General features: G+C 48.1%; 1 protein-coding gene across 3 annotated transcripts in view; it reads right to left on the reverse strand.

Annotated features, from left to right (window-relative positions):
* BRD3 (bromodomain containing 3) overlaps window positions 1-15930 on the reverse strand; it is a 52246-nt gene that overhangs the window by 18907 nt on the left and 17409 nt on the right. For 2 of the 3 annotated variants that reach the window (XM_019540904.1, XM_019540902.1), the window contains 4 exons: window positions 7525-7848; window positions 4347-4484; window positions 2868-3015; window positions 1348-1562 (listed from right to left, as the gene is read on the reverse strand). In XM_019540904.1, coding sequence (XP_019396449.1) covers window positions 1348-1562; window positions 2868-3015; window positions 4347-4484; window positions 7525-7725 — 702 coding nt within the window. In that variant the 5' untranslated portion in view covers window positions 7726-7848. Of the gene's footprint in view, window positions 1-1347; window positions 1563-2867; window positions 3016-4346; window positions 4485-7524; window positions 7849-8696; window positions 8778-15930 lie in introns of all 3 variants that reach the window. The other variant, XM_019540903.1, reaches the window with a different exon arrangement.

A 15930-nucleotide genomic window follows, 5' to 3' on the forward strand; every position in this document is an offset into this window, starting at 1 on the left:
TTGGTTGATTCTGTAACGTGGAAAGGAAATATGCCTACGTACAGGCTGATCCTGAGCAAGAGTTGCTTGTTCATGGAATATATCAGGATTAAAAAAAGGAAATTGTGGGGGGGGGGGGAGAAATAGGGGGGAAAGGAGGGAGGGAATACCTGAAGCAGTCTCTTCTTCCTCCATTCCTGAATGGAAGCTGCATTTGGGGAAGGAAGAAAGCTCTGTGCTCCTAACTCCTGCAGATGCAACTTTACCTCAACTTGTGGCATTAATTTGAAAACTTATGGCACGGGTAGCTCCGGCACGATGGTGTCCTCTTTGATTAGAGGGTAACATGCAAAAAGCTTTCACACTGTAGTATACCATTAATAGCAATGCAGCTTAACTATATTTGGATCTCACCCAGCACAAGTTCATTAGCCTCTGGGTGGTATCAGCTTATAAACAACAAACAACTCCATTGTTGTTTATAATTCTACAAATAATTATACCTAGCTCTCATCTAGCATTTCCAGTGAGTAGGTCTCCGAGCACTTCACAGAGGTGCTCAGAATCCATCTCCCCATTTTACAGATGGGGAAACTGAAATAGAGAGGACAAGTGACCTGCCCATGGTCACCCAGCAGGCCAGCAGCAGAGGCAAGAAAACAAGTCAGGTCTCCCGAGTCTCCATTCAGCATCGTTTGCTAGGCAACTCTGCCTCTCCAGTCAGCACCGAGAGTCTGCAGTTAAATTTCAAGCAGGAAAGAAATCTTTGGGTTCCCAAGCCATGTTTCCATTGCATTGTTCCTGATCATAATGCTGCCCTCCACTAATCAAGCAAACTGACAAACTGAACTGCACAATGCAGGGACACAACCAGAAGCAGAGCACAGTCAGGAAAGGGGAGTGGAACTTGCTCCTCCCAGTGACAGTACTGGTCTGAAATGGGCAGACAATACCAATACCCTCTACCAGGAGATCCAGCCTGAAGGCATCACTGAGGCACAACTCCTAGTGCCTACACTAGAGGCAAGACTGCAGGGCTCGACTCTTACTGAACTGCGCAATGGCGCTGGAAAGGCAGAATCGAGCCTATTCTTTAGGCTTGATTCTGCAAACTTTATATTATTTCGGCTTGATTCTGCAAACCGTAAAGGGACAAGTCTACAAAACTCTGGGAAAGGAGAGATTCCTTGGACAGAGGTGGGATACAGGCCTGTGGCCTCTGAAAGGCTTTAACTTCAGTGATGGCTGGAGAGCTGGCAAGGCAAACACAAATGGAAACGACTTGTTTCTAACCAGCGGTTATGGCACCATGCCGCCTACCGCGACTGCAATCCCAGAGAGAAAAAGGGCCTTGGACTTCTGGATTACCTTGACTACCGGTGGCGTCGGAGGAACCACCGGCATGATCGGCGCGGCGGGAGGAGGGGGAGCGGCGGCGGGAGGGGCAGTGACAGGCGGGACGTTTGCAGTGATGGTTGGCACTGGCGTAGCAGCGATAACCGGCGTCTGCGACACAGCGGGAGGGACGTTCTGGAAAGGGGCCGGCGGGGAGACAGAGGACACGGCTGCTGCCTGCTGTGCTCCTTTGGGACAACAAGATTCAATGTGAGTGATGTAGCAGCCATGCTCAACAGGAGGGGCTGTTGCCTCCGAATACTATGGGAAGTGACAGGCCAAGCCCAGTCCCAGAACAGCACCATCTCTAGTACCCCACTGACAGCCTATGCTGAGCAAAGCAGCGAGGGACTGGGGGGAAAAATCCAACTGGATTCAATCCGGCTTTGCTTTGAACCTGGTCTCCTGTCCTTCCCCCTACACCTTCCCCTGTTATACAGATGCAGGCTTCTACCCGCTACACAGTGCGGCATGTAAAGTTTCAAAAAGAGGGGGAGAAGGGGAATGTGTACAGCAATATTTCCTACCAGGCTAAAGTGATAAACATCTTTTGCATTTTTGCAGCAACTCTCGCCAAAGGGTCCTCACAAGCACATAACCCCACATGTAACAGCATCCCTGCAAAGTGTTAGCTGTGCTTGACACAGGGAAACTGAGGCACAAACAGGATTTGGGGAATTTGCCCAAAGCTGCAATTTGGAGCTGTTTAACATGAGGACTTCCAGCTGTACAAATTGGGGGTTGGATCCTATGCTCAGCTAAACTAGCACAAACGCTGGTGTGGGCAATCTGATTTCAGTGGAAAGGCAACTTACCACAAACAAGCCTTCGGATTGATCCAAATCACCCTAATTAGAAACAGACCCACTTCCAACTGACCCAAGCGCACTCGCACCATCTTCTGAACTATCTTAACCCAACAGTTTTTAAAGCACCTCTCTCACTACCCTGGTGCCAATCTGTGCATAGAAAGGAAAGCAAGCCAGGGACTTAGGGTGCTTGGAAGGATTTAAGAGGCCTGGTCCAAGTCCCTGCTTTGCTACAGACTTCCTGTGTGACCATGGGCTAACCACATAGGGTGCAAAGGTATTTAGGTACCTAACCCCCATAGAAGTCAATGGGCGTGAAGCACCTAAGCAACTCCGTAGAGCTGGATCCTACTTTCTTCATACCTTAGTTTCCCAGCTGTACAATGGGGAAAACAGCACTGCCCCACTTCGCAGGGATGCTGTGAGGATGAACGTAGGACAGCCTGCAAGCTGCTGAGGCAGTTGTGTTACAAGAGCCATGCAAATGTCTTACGCAAACAGACAAGCCCTGAATCGGTGGGTGAGCAGGATCCAGGAGACTTTGGTCTAGCTGCATTGTCCTAAACGTGAGGCCGTGCTCCTTTCCTATCCTCCTCCATGTTTGGCTAGCGAGGTAGGGCAGAAGTTAGGTCGGGGAACACCAACAGCCTTCTCGCACCTAAACGAGCCTGGTCAGCTACTAACCTGCACTCTGTCCACTTGCTGCTGGCTTGCGACCTTTGCCTTTTGGAACCGGCGGTAACAATTCAACTTCCTCCTGAGGCATCTGAGCAACTTTCTGCAGAAAAATCTTCTCCAGGGCTTGAGCCATGAGGACGATGTCATCAGTGGGCTGCGGGGGCAGAGGACAAGGCAGCGCTAGCATCAGTCACATCTGAGGAGCGCAGACACACTGACAACCTTTACAAGTTCATGGTTTCATTCCTCTCTTGGCAGGAGCCGTTTTCCAGGGATTGAACGCACCGATGTCATGTCATGTCATGTCATGGTGCCTTCAGTGCCTGGGAAACAGGACAGGTTCCATAACGCAGCATGACATTATTCTCAAATATTTGAAAAGCTGCCACAGAGACTTGGGAGAACAACTGTTCTCCCCTGCTGCAGGACTGCAAGACAAGAGGCAGTGGGTTTAAAATACAGCAAACACTTCTTAGTATGAATGACAAGGTAATGGAACAAGTTACCTAGGAAGTTTTGGCATCTCCTTCCCTAAGTGTTTTTTTCAGATGATGCCGGTAAGTATTTTTCTCGGACGATTTAGGAACAGCATACCCCACATTTAGGCAGGAGGTTGGACAGTCTCTTCCAACTACCCAACTCTCTCCTAGCTCTGAAAATTAAAATACTGCTTTTCTCCCTTTCTCCTTTCTGTTCTGGACTACCTAGCAAGCTACAGCCTTTAAATACAGCCCTCCCAGGAGAATAAGATGACAGCATCTTGTGGAGCCCAAATCAGCACCGTGCTATATAATCAGCTTGGAGGCAATGAGCTGGAACAGTTGAGCTCCCATTCCCCCATGATATCAGAAACAGGTCCCCCCTCTGCAGCATAGCCTAATTAAATTTGTTTAGTCCAACTTTCTCCCTAGCTGGACTCAGTGATGACAAATGGTCTTCAGAAAACTACTATGAGGAATAAAATGCACTTTAAATACATGAGCACATGCATGCACGTATGCGCACAAATCGATAAGCTAGTGACAAAGCGCACAAAAACTAGCAAGGCAGGAGCAGAACGTGTTATGATAGGATTTACCACCCTCCCCCTTGCTGCTAAGAGGGTAATGGTTTTAGTTACCATTTACTAGACAAGGAGACGTAACACTTAGCACTTAGGTTCCACATAACACCTACGTAGTGATGGACAAGCGCCAGCTAATCAGAAAGACTTCCTAAATGCAATCTGAAGGGCTGAAAAATCTCAAATTTTGCTCAATCCCCAAGATAGGAAGAACTCTACCTATGTTAGAACAGATTAGCATTTATGCTGATGCCCGGGAAGAATCATAGAAAAACAGCATTGCAACTGCTTAGAGAAATGTGACTACCATCAGCAGCATTTCAAAGCGTGGCAAGGAGGGCTTTGCACACAAAGTTATCCCAAGTTAAATGTTACAGCATAATATAGCCTCACACATTATACTGATTGCTTGGCTCCTTTACCTTGTTGTAAATATAACAGTTTGTAAACATTGTGTTGAAATCCTGCATACATTCACTGGCACTCCAGTAATAGTTATGTTCCAGCCGCTTCTTGATCGTCCCCATGTCCATCGGGTTTTTGATTATTTTGTGATAATCCTGCTCAAGAAAAAGAAAGAGGCATTAACACCTGACAATACTGGTTCAGAGGGTTTTGTTCAGCAGCAATGAAGCACCTTTCTCTGCTCCTGAGCATGCATGAAACACACTCCTGCTCCTTGCTCAGACTCTTAGGACAAGCTCTGCTTTCACTTATTCCAAAACTGAGAGCTCTTAACCCATTCTTCACTCATGAAAAGGGACATTATGAATAAACCTCAGAATTTCTTATGCAATGTGAATACATAGTCCTCCCCTGCTGAGCAAAAAGGGATTATCTCAGTTTAAAAAGATGCATATACATAATACTGTATTTTGCACATAATAATACTGTATTTTGCACATAAAGATCAGGGAAAAATAGGGGGTTTTCCACTAAGCTTTTGGAACCTGGTTTTAATCCTGCTGCCCCCTGCACGGTTATAAATTCACTTCTGGTTTCTAATGCAGAATGGAGGGATACTACATAGCTAAACTAAACCCAGCTGAGAGTCCAGGTTCAGTACAGATCGAGGGCATTTTTATATATGGACAAACAGATAGTCATGTTAGCTGTCTACATTACAACTACAAGGCCTTGATCATGGATCAGTTGATCTCCTAGAAGATGCCAGGATGCCAGGTAATGGATGACTGCTAACAGACAACCTTTCCAGAAGTGGACATTGGACAGATGGGACACAGCATTGCCTAAACATCGCAGTGAACAGGCTTCCTGAAAACCTCTCACCCGGGGTCCCCGCATCCACTGTGCCTCATCTGGACTGGTTTTGTGCACCTGCAAAATTCTGCAGTGACCCAGGACTGTCCCCCAGAGAAGGGGGTTGAATAAAAAGGTGCCATTTACCATCAGCATGAAGGCACCGGGGTGCCTGCACAATCTCTAGTCGTCTCTGCATCTGATATCAAGGAAGGATTTGAGACACCAGCTGCCTCCCTTTGAGGGGCCACTGAGGAGGGAAGGGGAGACTCAGCTCACGTTTCCCAGCTTGGACAGGCTGCATTTAAACCGGTCTTGAAAAAGCAACAATTTTTCCAACCAACCGATTCCTTAAATTTCTCCCCAACTACAAAAACTCCTCAGTAGGAAACTAAATCCATAAAAAGAAGACACCAAGGAGTGAAGCAGCACTGAAATATGGCACAGATGTGCTAAAGCATTTTATTCTTCTGGCCACTACTTTAAATAGAGCCTATTAACATTATGGACTTCAAAGGATCTTGAGCCAGTCCATAAAACTGGGTAATAACTGGTGGTAACCAGAGGTCTCTGGAGCTTACATCACAGCGTCACACTGTCTTGAATCATACATGCAATTACAGAACTCATCACAAAGCCACTCGAGCTAATTTGGGATGGTCTGCCCAGACCCATGTGCACAGACGTATAAGGAAGGGGTCACGTCTCCATGAAGGAAGTGCCTAGGCTTTGTACTGAGTTGCTGCCTGCTTGCCCAACATCACTGGGGAGAAATAGGAGGGCATGAATTTGAGCACAGAGGCGAAACAGCTCAGTAGAAGGCCAAGTTATAAACTTGGCTTCCTCTCTCGTTACATGGCCTCTGCCGAGACTGACATGATGGGAGCCTTGCTGCCAATCCAAGGGGCACAGACACTGCCTCCGGGGCCGTTTCCTCTGCTTCTGCTTCAATCCAGTTGCCCTTTGATGCTGGGCACTTCCTTCTGCTCTTCCTCAGTACCACAGCGGAGGGAAAATCCCAGAAAGCTAATTGGAAATAGAACTTAAAGTTAACTAGGTGTGCTGAAGTGCTTCCAAGCTAGTCAAATTTACAGGTAAGGTGTCTATCATCTGTAACGGGAGACGGGAAAACCCTCGATTGCTCCGGTAAGAAGAGCTCCCCCCCACAGAATAGCAGGTGCAAAGCAGGGGCTTTGGGTGAATACTAGAGCAGAAGTTATTTTCCTGTACAGAAACCCTAGTTTTTTTTAGTGGGGAGGAAAAGGGCCAGTCTAAAAAGCTAGAACCAGTAAAGTATTGGCAGACATAAGAGGTCACCAAATGGGATTAAAAAATTCTAACTAAGTAAAATTTCTATATACACGTACATACACACACCCCTTTGTAACTCTCCTTTTGTTCTGGGCCTGATGGGGCTGGAAAAGAATCAAGCTTGAAATCCATGAAATCTTGGGACAATTAGCACATCAGGAAACCCAAACCGCAATCCCTCTGCTGCTGCGAATGCAGGTGGGGCCTACAACTCGCGGTGAGACCCATTTTCATTGAAAGATTTTAGCTGACAGTGACCCCTAGCAGAGACCCAAGGCAGGCACACTAACGCTAAATGTGAACAGAGACATTATTTGTTGCCCCCCCTGCTGAAATCCATGAGACAGATTTATAAACAGCCAAAGGAAGAAAAAAAAACTGAGCTCCTGATCTTCAACAGCAGAAACTAGGACTTTTGGAGGCTTCTTTAAAAAAGTATAGCCAGAAACAACCCTGCAATACTTGCTGAGCTTGACACAACGCCAAGAGAGCTTCAAATGGAACGGAAACACTAGTGCAATTCTTTAGTGCTCCAACAGCCACTGCTGCCCCAAATATTTCAGGACAATCTCCAGCACATTGTCTTTAAACAGTCTCTCTGAGCCCAGTCAGAAGATTAATGTTACAGATAACAGTCTCATCTATTCAAAAAAAGCCCAGAGATAGCAGAGTTTGAGAAGTGCTTTAAATTTATATCTATATATACACATACATCTGTATCATATTATATATCTATAGATACACACACACACATATATATACACACACAGACACTCCCCCCCCCAAAAAATATTCCTTCTAAAATGTGATCAAAACTAACTTCCCTTCCAGCAGTCATGAAGACATCAGGTTGGAGTAAGGCTGTCTGTCGGATATTGAGGGTACACTTTGGCAAAGAATGACCCCCCTTCCGGACACAACTAAGAATGAGGAGTCGGGAACTTAAAAAGAAATCTGTTCACGCCGCAATGGCAGGGACACACACTGCGCAAAGTGTTCGCGGAGCAAAATACAAAGAGGAATGCTTACTGGTAAGTTCAACTTAATTGCATCCACGGGTTGGTAGAAGGGCCAAGCAAACTGATGCTTCCACAAGGTCTTCACCACTACATTTTGCATGTACTGCAACTGGTTGGTTTTCCGCCCAGGCTTGTTGGGGTTGGTGACTTCTGGGGGTGGTGGATTGACAGGGCCCTGAGGAGCCTGGATCGCTGAGGTGACTGCCGACATGTTCCCACCTCTGGATCTCACTCCCAGTTGCAGAGGCTGCAGCACCAGCTAGGAGATTTTCTTTCTTCCTTTATGTTCCCTGAATGGGATGGACATCCCATTTCCAGGGTCCAACCATGCAACCTAGACCACAAGAGAATGGAGGAAGAGCAGGGGTGTAAATTAAGCTGATCACTTGACACATGTTCATCCAAGAAAATACTGAAGGCCTCTGAACCCAAACTCTTGCACTCATCATCCTGTCTCTGATACTGTGGTACTCAGCATGGGGAAGGGAGCTGGATAGCAGCATCTACACTCCAGGGTCCACAGAGAGCTGCTTGCCCTCATAGTGCTGAACTTTGTTCATCTTGGTCCTTCACTGCAAGGAAAAATGCATGCATTTATGGAAGGAGCTAGAAACAGCAAGGAAGCAGCTGGCCTGCAAACATGCACACTGCCATAAGGTCTTATGTCAGGGTTAGGTCTTGAGGGGGAGAGGAAACCTTCCATTGTGAGTGGGAGACAGTCTAGGGCAGGGGCAGGCAATTATTTTGAGGGCTGCATTTCCCTTTCCAACACAGGGAAGCAGGAACAGCCCCATGATCCCAGGCCAGAAGCCTTTACTAGGCAGGGGTTTCTGGTTGGGGGTCAAGGGCTAGGCAGACCTTGCTGCTGGGTCCTGCCACTAGCTTCCTCTAGGTCCTACAGCCCCTGGCTCCTGTCATCTTTGACAGGCAGCTAGGAGCAAACAAATATTAAGTTTCTATTTGTTTTAGGGGCCCCGCAGGCCGGATAGAATGGCCTGGTGGGCTGGATCTAGACCCCGGGCCATATTTTGCCCACCCCTGGTCTAAGAGATGCTCTTTCTACACATATCCTCCATAAGCTCTCATGTCAGGGCTACATCCTGAAGGAGAGACGAGACCATCAGTCGTGAGTAGGAGAAAGAGCATGTCCAACCTAGACTTTCCCTTTCATGTGATCCTCACCGTAAAGCTCTTAAGGGCAGGGCCTCTCTCATACCACTCCCAGGTCAGTCCAGTCCAAATAATCAAAGTCCTTGCCTGACTCTAGGGGAAAAAAAAACATTAGAGCTGCTACATTCTGTCTTTTAATAGCACATCTGAAATATGGATGAACACAAACACACCATTTCATTATTTTTCAATTCAAATTTTTTTCCCCTAGTGCACACCAGGGTAAACAAGCTGGCTGGCATCACCAAGCCTTATGCACCATATTGCAAACAGCTTTGCTGTGTCATCTTCTATAAACATTTGATATTTCAGTTCACATCCGAACTGCAGCTACACTTTTCATGGCAAAATAGACCACACACTCTTCCTGGCGGCAAATTATTTTAAATATGTTCAGAAAAGTATACAAATAGTCACGCTGACATATGCTCCTAGGACGTGTGGGGGAAACACAGTCACGGGAGAGTAAATACAGAAGCAGCAGTGAAATGTGAAGAGGGAGGGAAAAAAATGCAAAGGACGTGCCTAGAAGAAAGTCTCATTTGCTTTGCTTTTAATCCCCGTAGCTTGAAAACCAGACTAAATACAGAACTTCAACCTAGCCTTGGAGGAGCTGATTAGATGGCAGCAAAAACTCAACACTTATTTAAATTTAGGGGAAATTTTACAAAAATACTTGATGTGTACAGACATGAATGCATCTCTAAAAAGAGACGGATGTGGAAACGTGCTTTTTGTCTGTTTTGCCCAATTAGTTTGCAGGCTCACAGGGATGGGCTATGTGACGTATCTGTACAGCACCTAACACCACGGGATAGTCATCTTAGCCAGGCCCTCTCTAGAGCTACTGGAACATGATTTGCAAAAAATAACTGATCACATAAATCAGAAAGCATTGATCACAACAGTGGGGACTGCCATGGGAGCAGCCACTCCTCTTGCTACTTATCCTATTTAATTTGCCTGGGGCAACTCCAGCAGCTACAATCAAAGATGGCTGCAAACCAAAAACCTGCAAACCAGCACTGCAGAATCTGCAGCCATTCGCGTTCTGGATCTGGCAGCTCAACCCCAATGCTAGTTAAAATGCACCTAGCCCTGCGTTTTTCCCCAGCAACAAAAGCAGCCACGCTGGAAATGCTTGTTGCTTGCATAAAGGAGGCTTTAACGCGTATTTACCAACTGATTCATCAATATGAATGAGAGCTCTCAGAGGATGACGGAGCCGAGAAAGGACTTTTCCAACAAGCTGCTCCTGGGAGCGGCAGTACAGCATTTTATGCAAAAAAAAAAAGGGGAGGGGGTAGAAGGGAGGGAGGCTTACTAGTCACTTCACACGGCATTTCATTATCACTATTTTCCATAGTGTCCGAGTTGCTTGCTCCCAGCCCAGCCCCACCGGACGCTGAAGATCCAGCGCTATTTTCCAAGTGCTCCATTTGGCCCAAGCGTGCGTTCCCCTTGTTATTCAGCAGGCAGTGGCTCATGCAGAACAGTGCTGCAGTGGCCAACTGCAGAAAACCTCGTTCCCTGGAAGAACCGGGTCCAATCATTAACAAGCTGAAGCATCCCCTCCACGCCAGGCCCTTTCCCAAGGCTCAAGCATGGTCCCTGCTCCGAGGAGTGCAGACACAAGTTAAACCCGGATCCGGCAAATGACGAAGGTTGGCATGACCTATTTAAGTGTGGAAGACCGCTGCAGGCGCATCCCTTGCCCCACGTCGGAGGCCGGGAGCTGGAGAGGGAGGCTGTTGCGTGCACAGCAATTAAAGCAGGCTCTCGCCACGCACAGCCAAGGGAACAGGAACGCGGCTCCCCCACTCAATACCCCGAACTAGAAGAGATGAGGATATGCTGCACAGCTCTGTTTGGTTTCCCTTCTCCTCCCTCTTTTACTTCCCTTCCTTAAATAGGAGGGCGGGGGGGGGAAGTGGTACTCAGGGGCTCTGCAGAAGCAAGACAAGAACAGGAGAGAGGCGGAGGGTGGCACGACTCCAGAGAGGGCAGCAGGGATGCTGAGATGAAATCAGGAGCAGGAGATGCCCCAGTTGGTCATGGCGGACTGCAAGTGCCTTGAGGTCAAGACTAGGTGGACACATGGCACTGACCACCATGGGCCTCTCAGCCCTACCAGAATAGAGGTGCAGCTACACTGGAGCTAACTAGGTGATAACAGGTCAGTTGAGACTCAGGGGTAGCAAAAGAGGCAAGTCCATTAGCAGTTCCCCCTACAAACTCAGTATTCATCATCCCATGTCCTTGCCCCAGTGAGACACCATTACCCATGCAGACGTCGGCTTTTATTAAATTCAGACTTTAATCACTTAAGATGCCAAGATTCACGACCGAGCTGGAAATCAGAATGCATCAGACCGGCTTTTGCTGATAAGCATTGCACGCAAGGAAAGCCAACACATGCCTCCTCACAGGGACACCGATGGGAGCACGATGCACTGCTCTAGTCCTCAGCGACAACCTCAGTGTTCATCTGTCCATGCTGGTACAATACCACCCTGAGCAAAGCAAATGCAGAGCGCTCGCGCTACTTAATGTCACCTATCAAAGCCTCAAGTCGTCAGATCAAGCAAGCACACGCTGAATCAATTGTTACTCATAGTTACGGACATGCCTAGGGGCCACAGGCACGAACCGGGGATCAGCTGTGTTAGGTGCTGTACGAACATAAGATAAAAGGACAATCCATGCCATGAAAGACCCACAGCCTAGGTCACAACTCGGCATGCATGCGAACAGTACGTCAAATCCAGATGGACTTAAGCATATGCATAACTTTTAAGCAGATAGAAGTGCTGAATTTTATACATACGCCAATCAGGGCTTAATAGGAGACTCGTCTTATCCTGCATGTAGCATTTTTCATGTAAAATCATCCCATCTCTCATATTTTGCACATCAGCAGCAGTCCTTACAGGTTGCAAACCTTCAATGAATGACGTTACCAGTTTAAACCTAGCTCTTGTCCCAACAATCATTGCTCTGAGCCCTGTCAAATCTTCCCTGGTTTCTCACTCTCACACACTAAAAACAAAGCCCTGGCCCCAAACGTTCAAAAAAACCTTGCTTGTGCCGAGCTCGAGGCTGTTCCTCTTTACCGAACTGGAGCCTCCCTCACTATAGAATCCATCAAAGCTGCAGATTTTGGCTCTGTGCTCAGCCATCCTAGTCATCAGAAATACAGCCAGGCTTAGAGGATATCTTTGTTGGATTGCTCGCCTGGGTCAGTAAGTGGAGAAACAACTGGCGTGGAGAATTCACATTAATTCCCTCCACGAGTAGGATGACACTGTACCCCAATGATGCAGCCCAAAGACTGCGTGCAGCAGCAAAGACTGTTTTAAAAGAAGCTACAAAAGACCCGTGAAACATGTGTCGTGCCAGCGACCTGCTGCTCTGGCTAACCCTTCTGCCACTTCCCTGGGTAACGTGGAACATTTTACAGCTGGTTTGTTCCCGTTTGTGGAGCAAGGGACAGTACGGAGGGGTTGATAGTGGTTTGTACTGAAAAATAAGATGAGGCGTAATATTTGTAGCTGAGCCCAGCAAATCGCGACCAGGGATTGCAGGCTTTCTTTGACAGAAATTGGAAGAGTATCCAGCCCAACCAGCCACAAGAACAGACACTTCTCCATACAAGCTGGCAGGAGCATTTATTATTGCATGATAGACATCCATTTTTCTTGGGTGTATTTCCCCACGATGCTGTATACTGAACTACCACTTATGGACCCTTATGGCTCCAGCACGCTTCACCCAGCGTCTGCTGCAAAGATCGTATATTCTGACCAGACAAGGCAGTTTAAGGGTGGGAAGATGAGCAATGCTGAAGGGACTTGACCAAGATCACCCGGCAGCCCAGTGAGAGAGCCTCAGACCTCCAGAGTTGGCAGTCCGGTGCCTGGACCACCTGGGCTTTTACCCTCTACCTCCTTAGCGAAAGGCACTGATCACACAATAGCCCCAATAGCTCACCCTGGTCTGAAGGAAATCGGCTCATGCCTTCAAAAGGGGGATCAGGGCACAAGCTGGGAGAGATCTGGCAAGAGCCTGTCTAGCAGGTACCACGTACAAAGCCAAGGCGAGCAGGAGAGCTCCAAGGACTCCAACTGTCCAGGTGATGCAGGGAGCAATTCCAGGCTTTCTGCCAAAAGAAAATAAATTAATGGTATTTTGCTGTAGGGAGAAGACAGTAAAACCATCTTTATGGCCACTCAGGGGTTGCCAAGCCGAAGGATAAGAGACTTTCCCCCATGACACTTCTACTTTACTTATCTCACCCTGAAAGTTTACTGCTTGCGAGTGAAGGTCTCAGATAAGGAGGAGAACTGAAGGCACTCGGTGCTCAACCAAGCCTGACGTTGGCTAGGTCTACCATACAAACCTCTGTTGCAAAACCAAGCCTCCCGCTGCCCGTCTTGGAGAGGTACATGCAGAAGCAATATCTGGGTGTGGACACCATTCGTCCGATAGAAAAGGGCAACTGGTGGCTTAGCTTGTGCCAGGCAGGGAGGTGGTGTAGCAAGAGGACACACTACAAACACCTTCCACCTACCAGGCTGGAGGGAGCACTCACCTTGCTCCTTTGGGTGGTTGGGGGGCAACTGAACTTATGCCTGGGGACTACTTGTTCCCTAGACCCAGCAGCCTCCACTATGCTCGCAGGTAGCCATGGCAGAACACAGGCACAACTCGAGCCAAAATAAATCTTGCCAAATGCAACTTTCAGCCTCAATCCTGGGACGAGCTGCACAGAGGCGGACCCTGGCCCAACAACTTCCAGGAGTCTCCGGCAGGGTGCAGCTCACAGCGGGCTTCAGACCTGCAGAAGTCCTCCCCGCCTTCTTCATCTCCCTTCCTGAACCTTTCACGAAGCCTTCAGAGAGACTGGCCCTCAGGACAGCTTTCATTAGGTGTGGACATGCCTGAGCAGCCACCTTCCTTTTACATGCAGGGGATCTGCAAACAACTTGGGGACAGCTCAGCCACGTTACATATCAAGTAGAAGCCCCGATAGAAAACCACCCCTTAAAAACGGGGATGTCGCGTATTTGCACCATGTTAGGAAACTGGACTTCTGCTTTCAGATGCTACGAGTCCCATAATCTGGAAGACCCTTCGTTTATTATTGCTGTTGTTTCTCCACTTGATAAGCCCGCATACCACAGATTCCTTTCTTTCTTTCAGCAAGATTTTGGAGCAGCTTGAAACAAATGCCAAGCCACTTCAAGATGGTGGCTTTAACTCACCCCGGTGCAGGCAAAAGAGGAAAAGAGCAGAAGCAGATTAACTTGCTTTTGATGCAGCATGTTTAGTACTAGTCTGCTTATTCAGAAGGATTTGCCACCACTCGGGCTCTCCTTGGTGATGATCAGAGTAGGTGTTTCCTCCAAAGGCACTAGTGGGTTCCCAAAGAGAAATACCAAGGACCAAGGTTTTCCAGGGCTTTGTCTTTGGACCCTTGACTTGAGACCTCTGAGCAGGATGCGATTTTCAGAAAGTGGATGCGGAGCTGCTTGTGAAACCAAGCCTAACAGGTACTCAAGTCATGCCTTCCAAAACGGAAGGACACAAAGCCGCTAGGCACATGGCCACGTTTTTGTTAGCAGCTTTTACAACAGCTCATAAACAATCGAGTGATGGTCTGTCAAGTCAATATGGACTAAAGCACTCATCTCTGTTGGTGGATTAATGCCGTGATAAACCTCATCTCCTCCTCGGCTGCATATATAGCTCCTGGAAGGATTCAGACGTGTAATGGACCTGCTGTAAAGAATTGAGTGCATGGACACCTGTAGCTTTCCAACAGCTGCTAATGGCAGAAGCAGGTGGTATCAAGACATGAGTAACAAGGGTTTTTTGCTGGGAAGTGAGCAAGTTTTGACTCTCAAAGATATGCTGCTATGGTATTCATTTGTAGTTAATAAGCAAGCATATGTTGGAGAACGAGCAGGAGAGTTTGCACCCCAACCTAGACCCCTGACTGGAGCCAGCCCTTGATGTGCTGCCCAGAAACTGGGTGTTGGAGTACAGTCACGATCCCTGCAGAGGATGGATCAGTCTGGCTAGGCCCTGCATAAATACTCCTCTGCTCTCTGACACCGCGAGACAGGACACTGGGCAAGATGGATGTGTGACCTGACCCAGCACAACACTTCTTATGGAAAATAAAATAGGAGCCTGAGCTTGCTTTCATGTTAAAACTGTGGAGGCTCCAACAGTGCAGATGTGATGCTTCAGAGATTTTTTTGCCACCTCTGTGGCAACACAGAAAAAGGGGTGGGGGTAGGAGGGAGGGAGGCTTGCTAGTCACTTCACACGGCATTTCATTATCACTATTTTCCATAATGTCTGAGTTGCTTGCTCCCAGCCCAGCCCCACCGGACGCTGAAGATCCAGCGCTATTTTCCAAGTGCTCCATTTGGCCCAAGCGTGCGTTCCCCTTGTTATTCAGCAGGCAGTGGCTCATGCAGAACAGTGCTGCAGTGGCCAACTGCAGAAAACCTCGTTCCCTGGAAGAACCGGGTCCAATCATTAACAAGCTGAAGCATCCCCTCCATGCCAGGCCCTTTCCCAAGGCTCAAGCATGGTCCCTGCTCCGAGGAGCACAGACACAAGTTAAACCCGAATCTGGCAAACTAGTGTGCGGATAGCAAACTCTTTGGGGCAAACGACATATTTTTGCAGCACCCAGCACACCAAAGACCTGGCTTGCTGCAATAATCATGATTAACTACCAACACAGTACTAGGGATCCAGTCAAGGCAGAAGTGCATTGACCGGGAAGTAAAATAAGGGCCGTTTCAGTGCCCTTTGTTTCATAGCCTGTTGTGCCCGCCAGCAATGCCAGTCAAACATTATTCTGTGCTCAAAGATAAACGCCTGGGACTTTCTACCCTACTGTATCAAAAGCCATCCTGAAGTGCCATCTGCCACTGAGCAGCCGACTGGTACACTCCAGCGCAGTGCCTAACATGAACCTCCCTTTGCAAGGACATGGCCAGGTGCCATACCGACACCTCTGAGTACAGCGAGCACTACAAGGCTCCAGCCAGGATTAGGACCAAGATACAGGGTCCCACATGCACGCAGGGACTGAGAAAGTCCCTGCTGCCCTGAGCCTACAGGCTATACAGGGAAGGCAGACAGAGATCAGAGGGGGCCAAGATGACAGGGCAGCAGCATGGGCAGGACCAGAGTCTAGGCCTCCTGGTTTCCTCTCCACCGCCCT

The sequence above is a fragment of the Crocodylus porosus genome, unplaced genomic scaffold (assembly GCF_001723895.1).
Source record: "Crocodylus porosus isolate Cpor-Errol unplaced genomic scaffold, CroPor_comp1, whole genome shotgun sequence".
Lineage (NCBI taxonomy): Eukaryota > Metazoa > Chordata > Crocodylia > Crocodylidae > Crocodylus > Crocodylus porosus.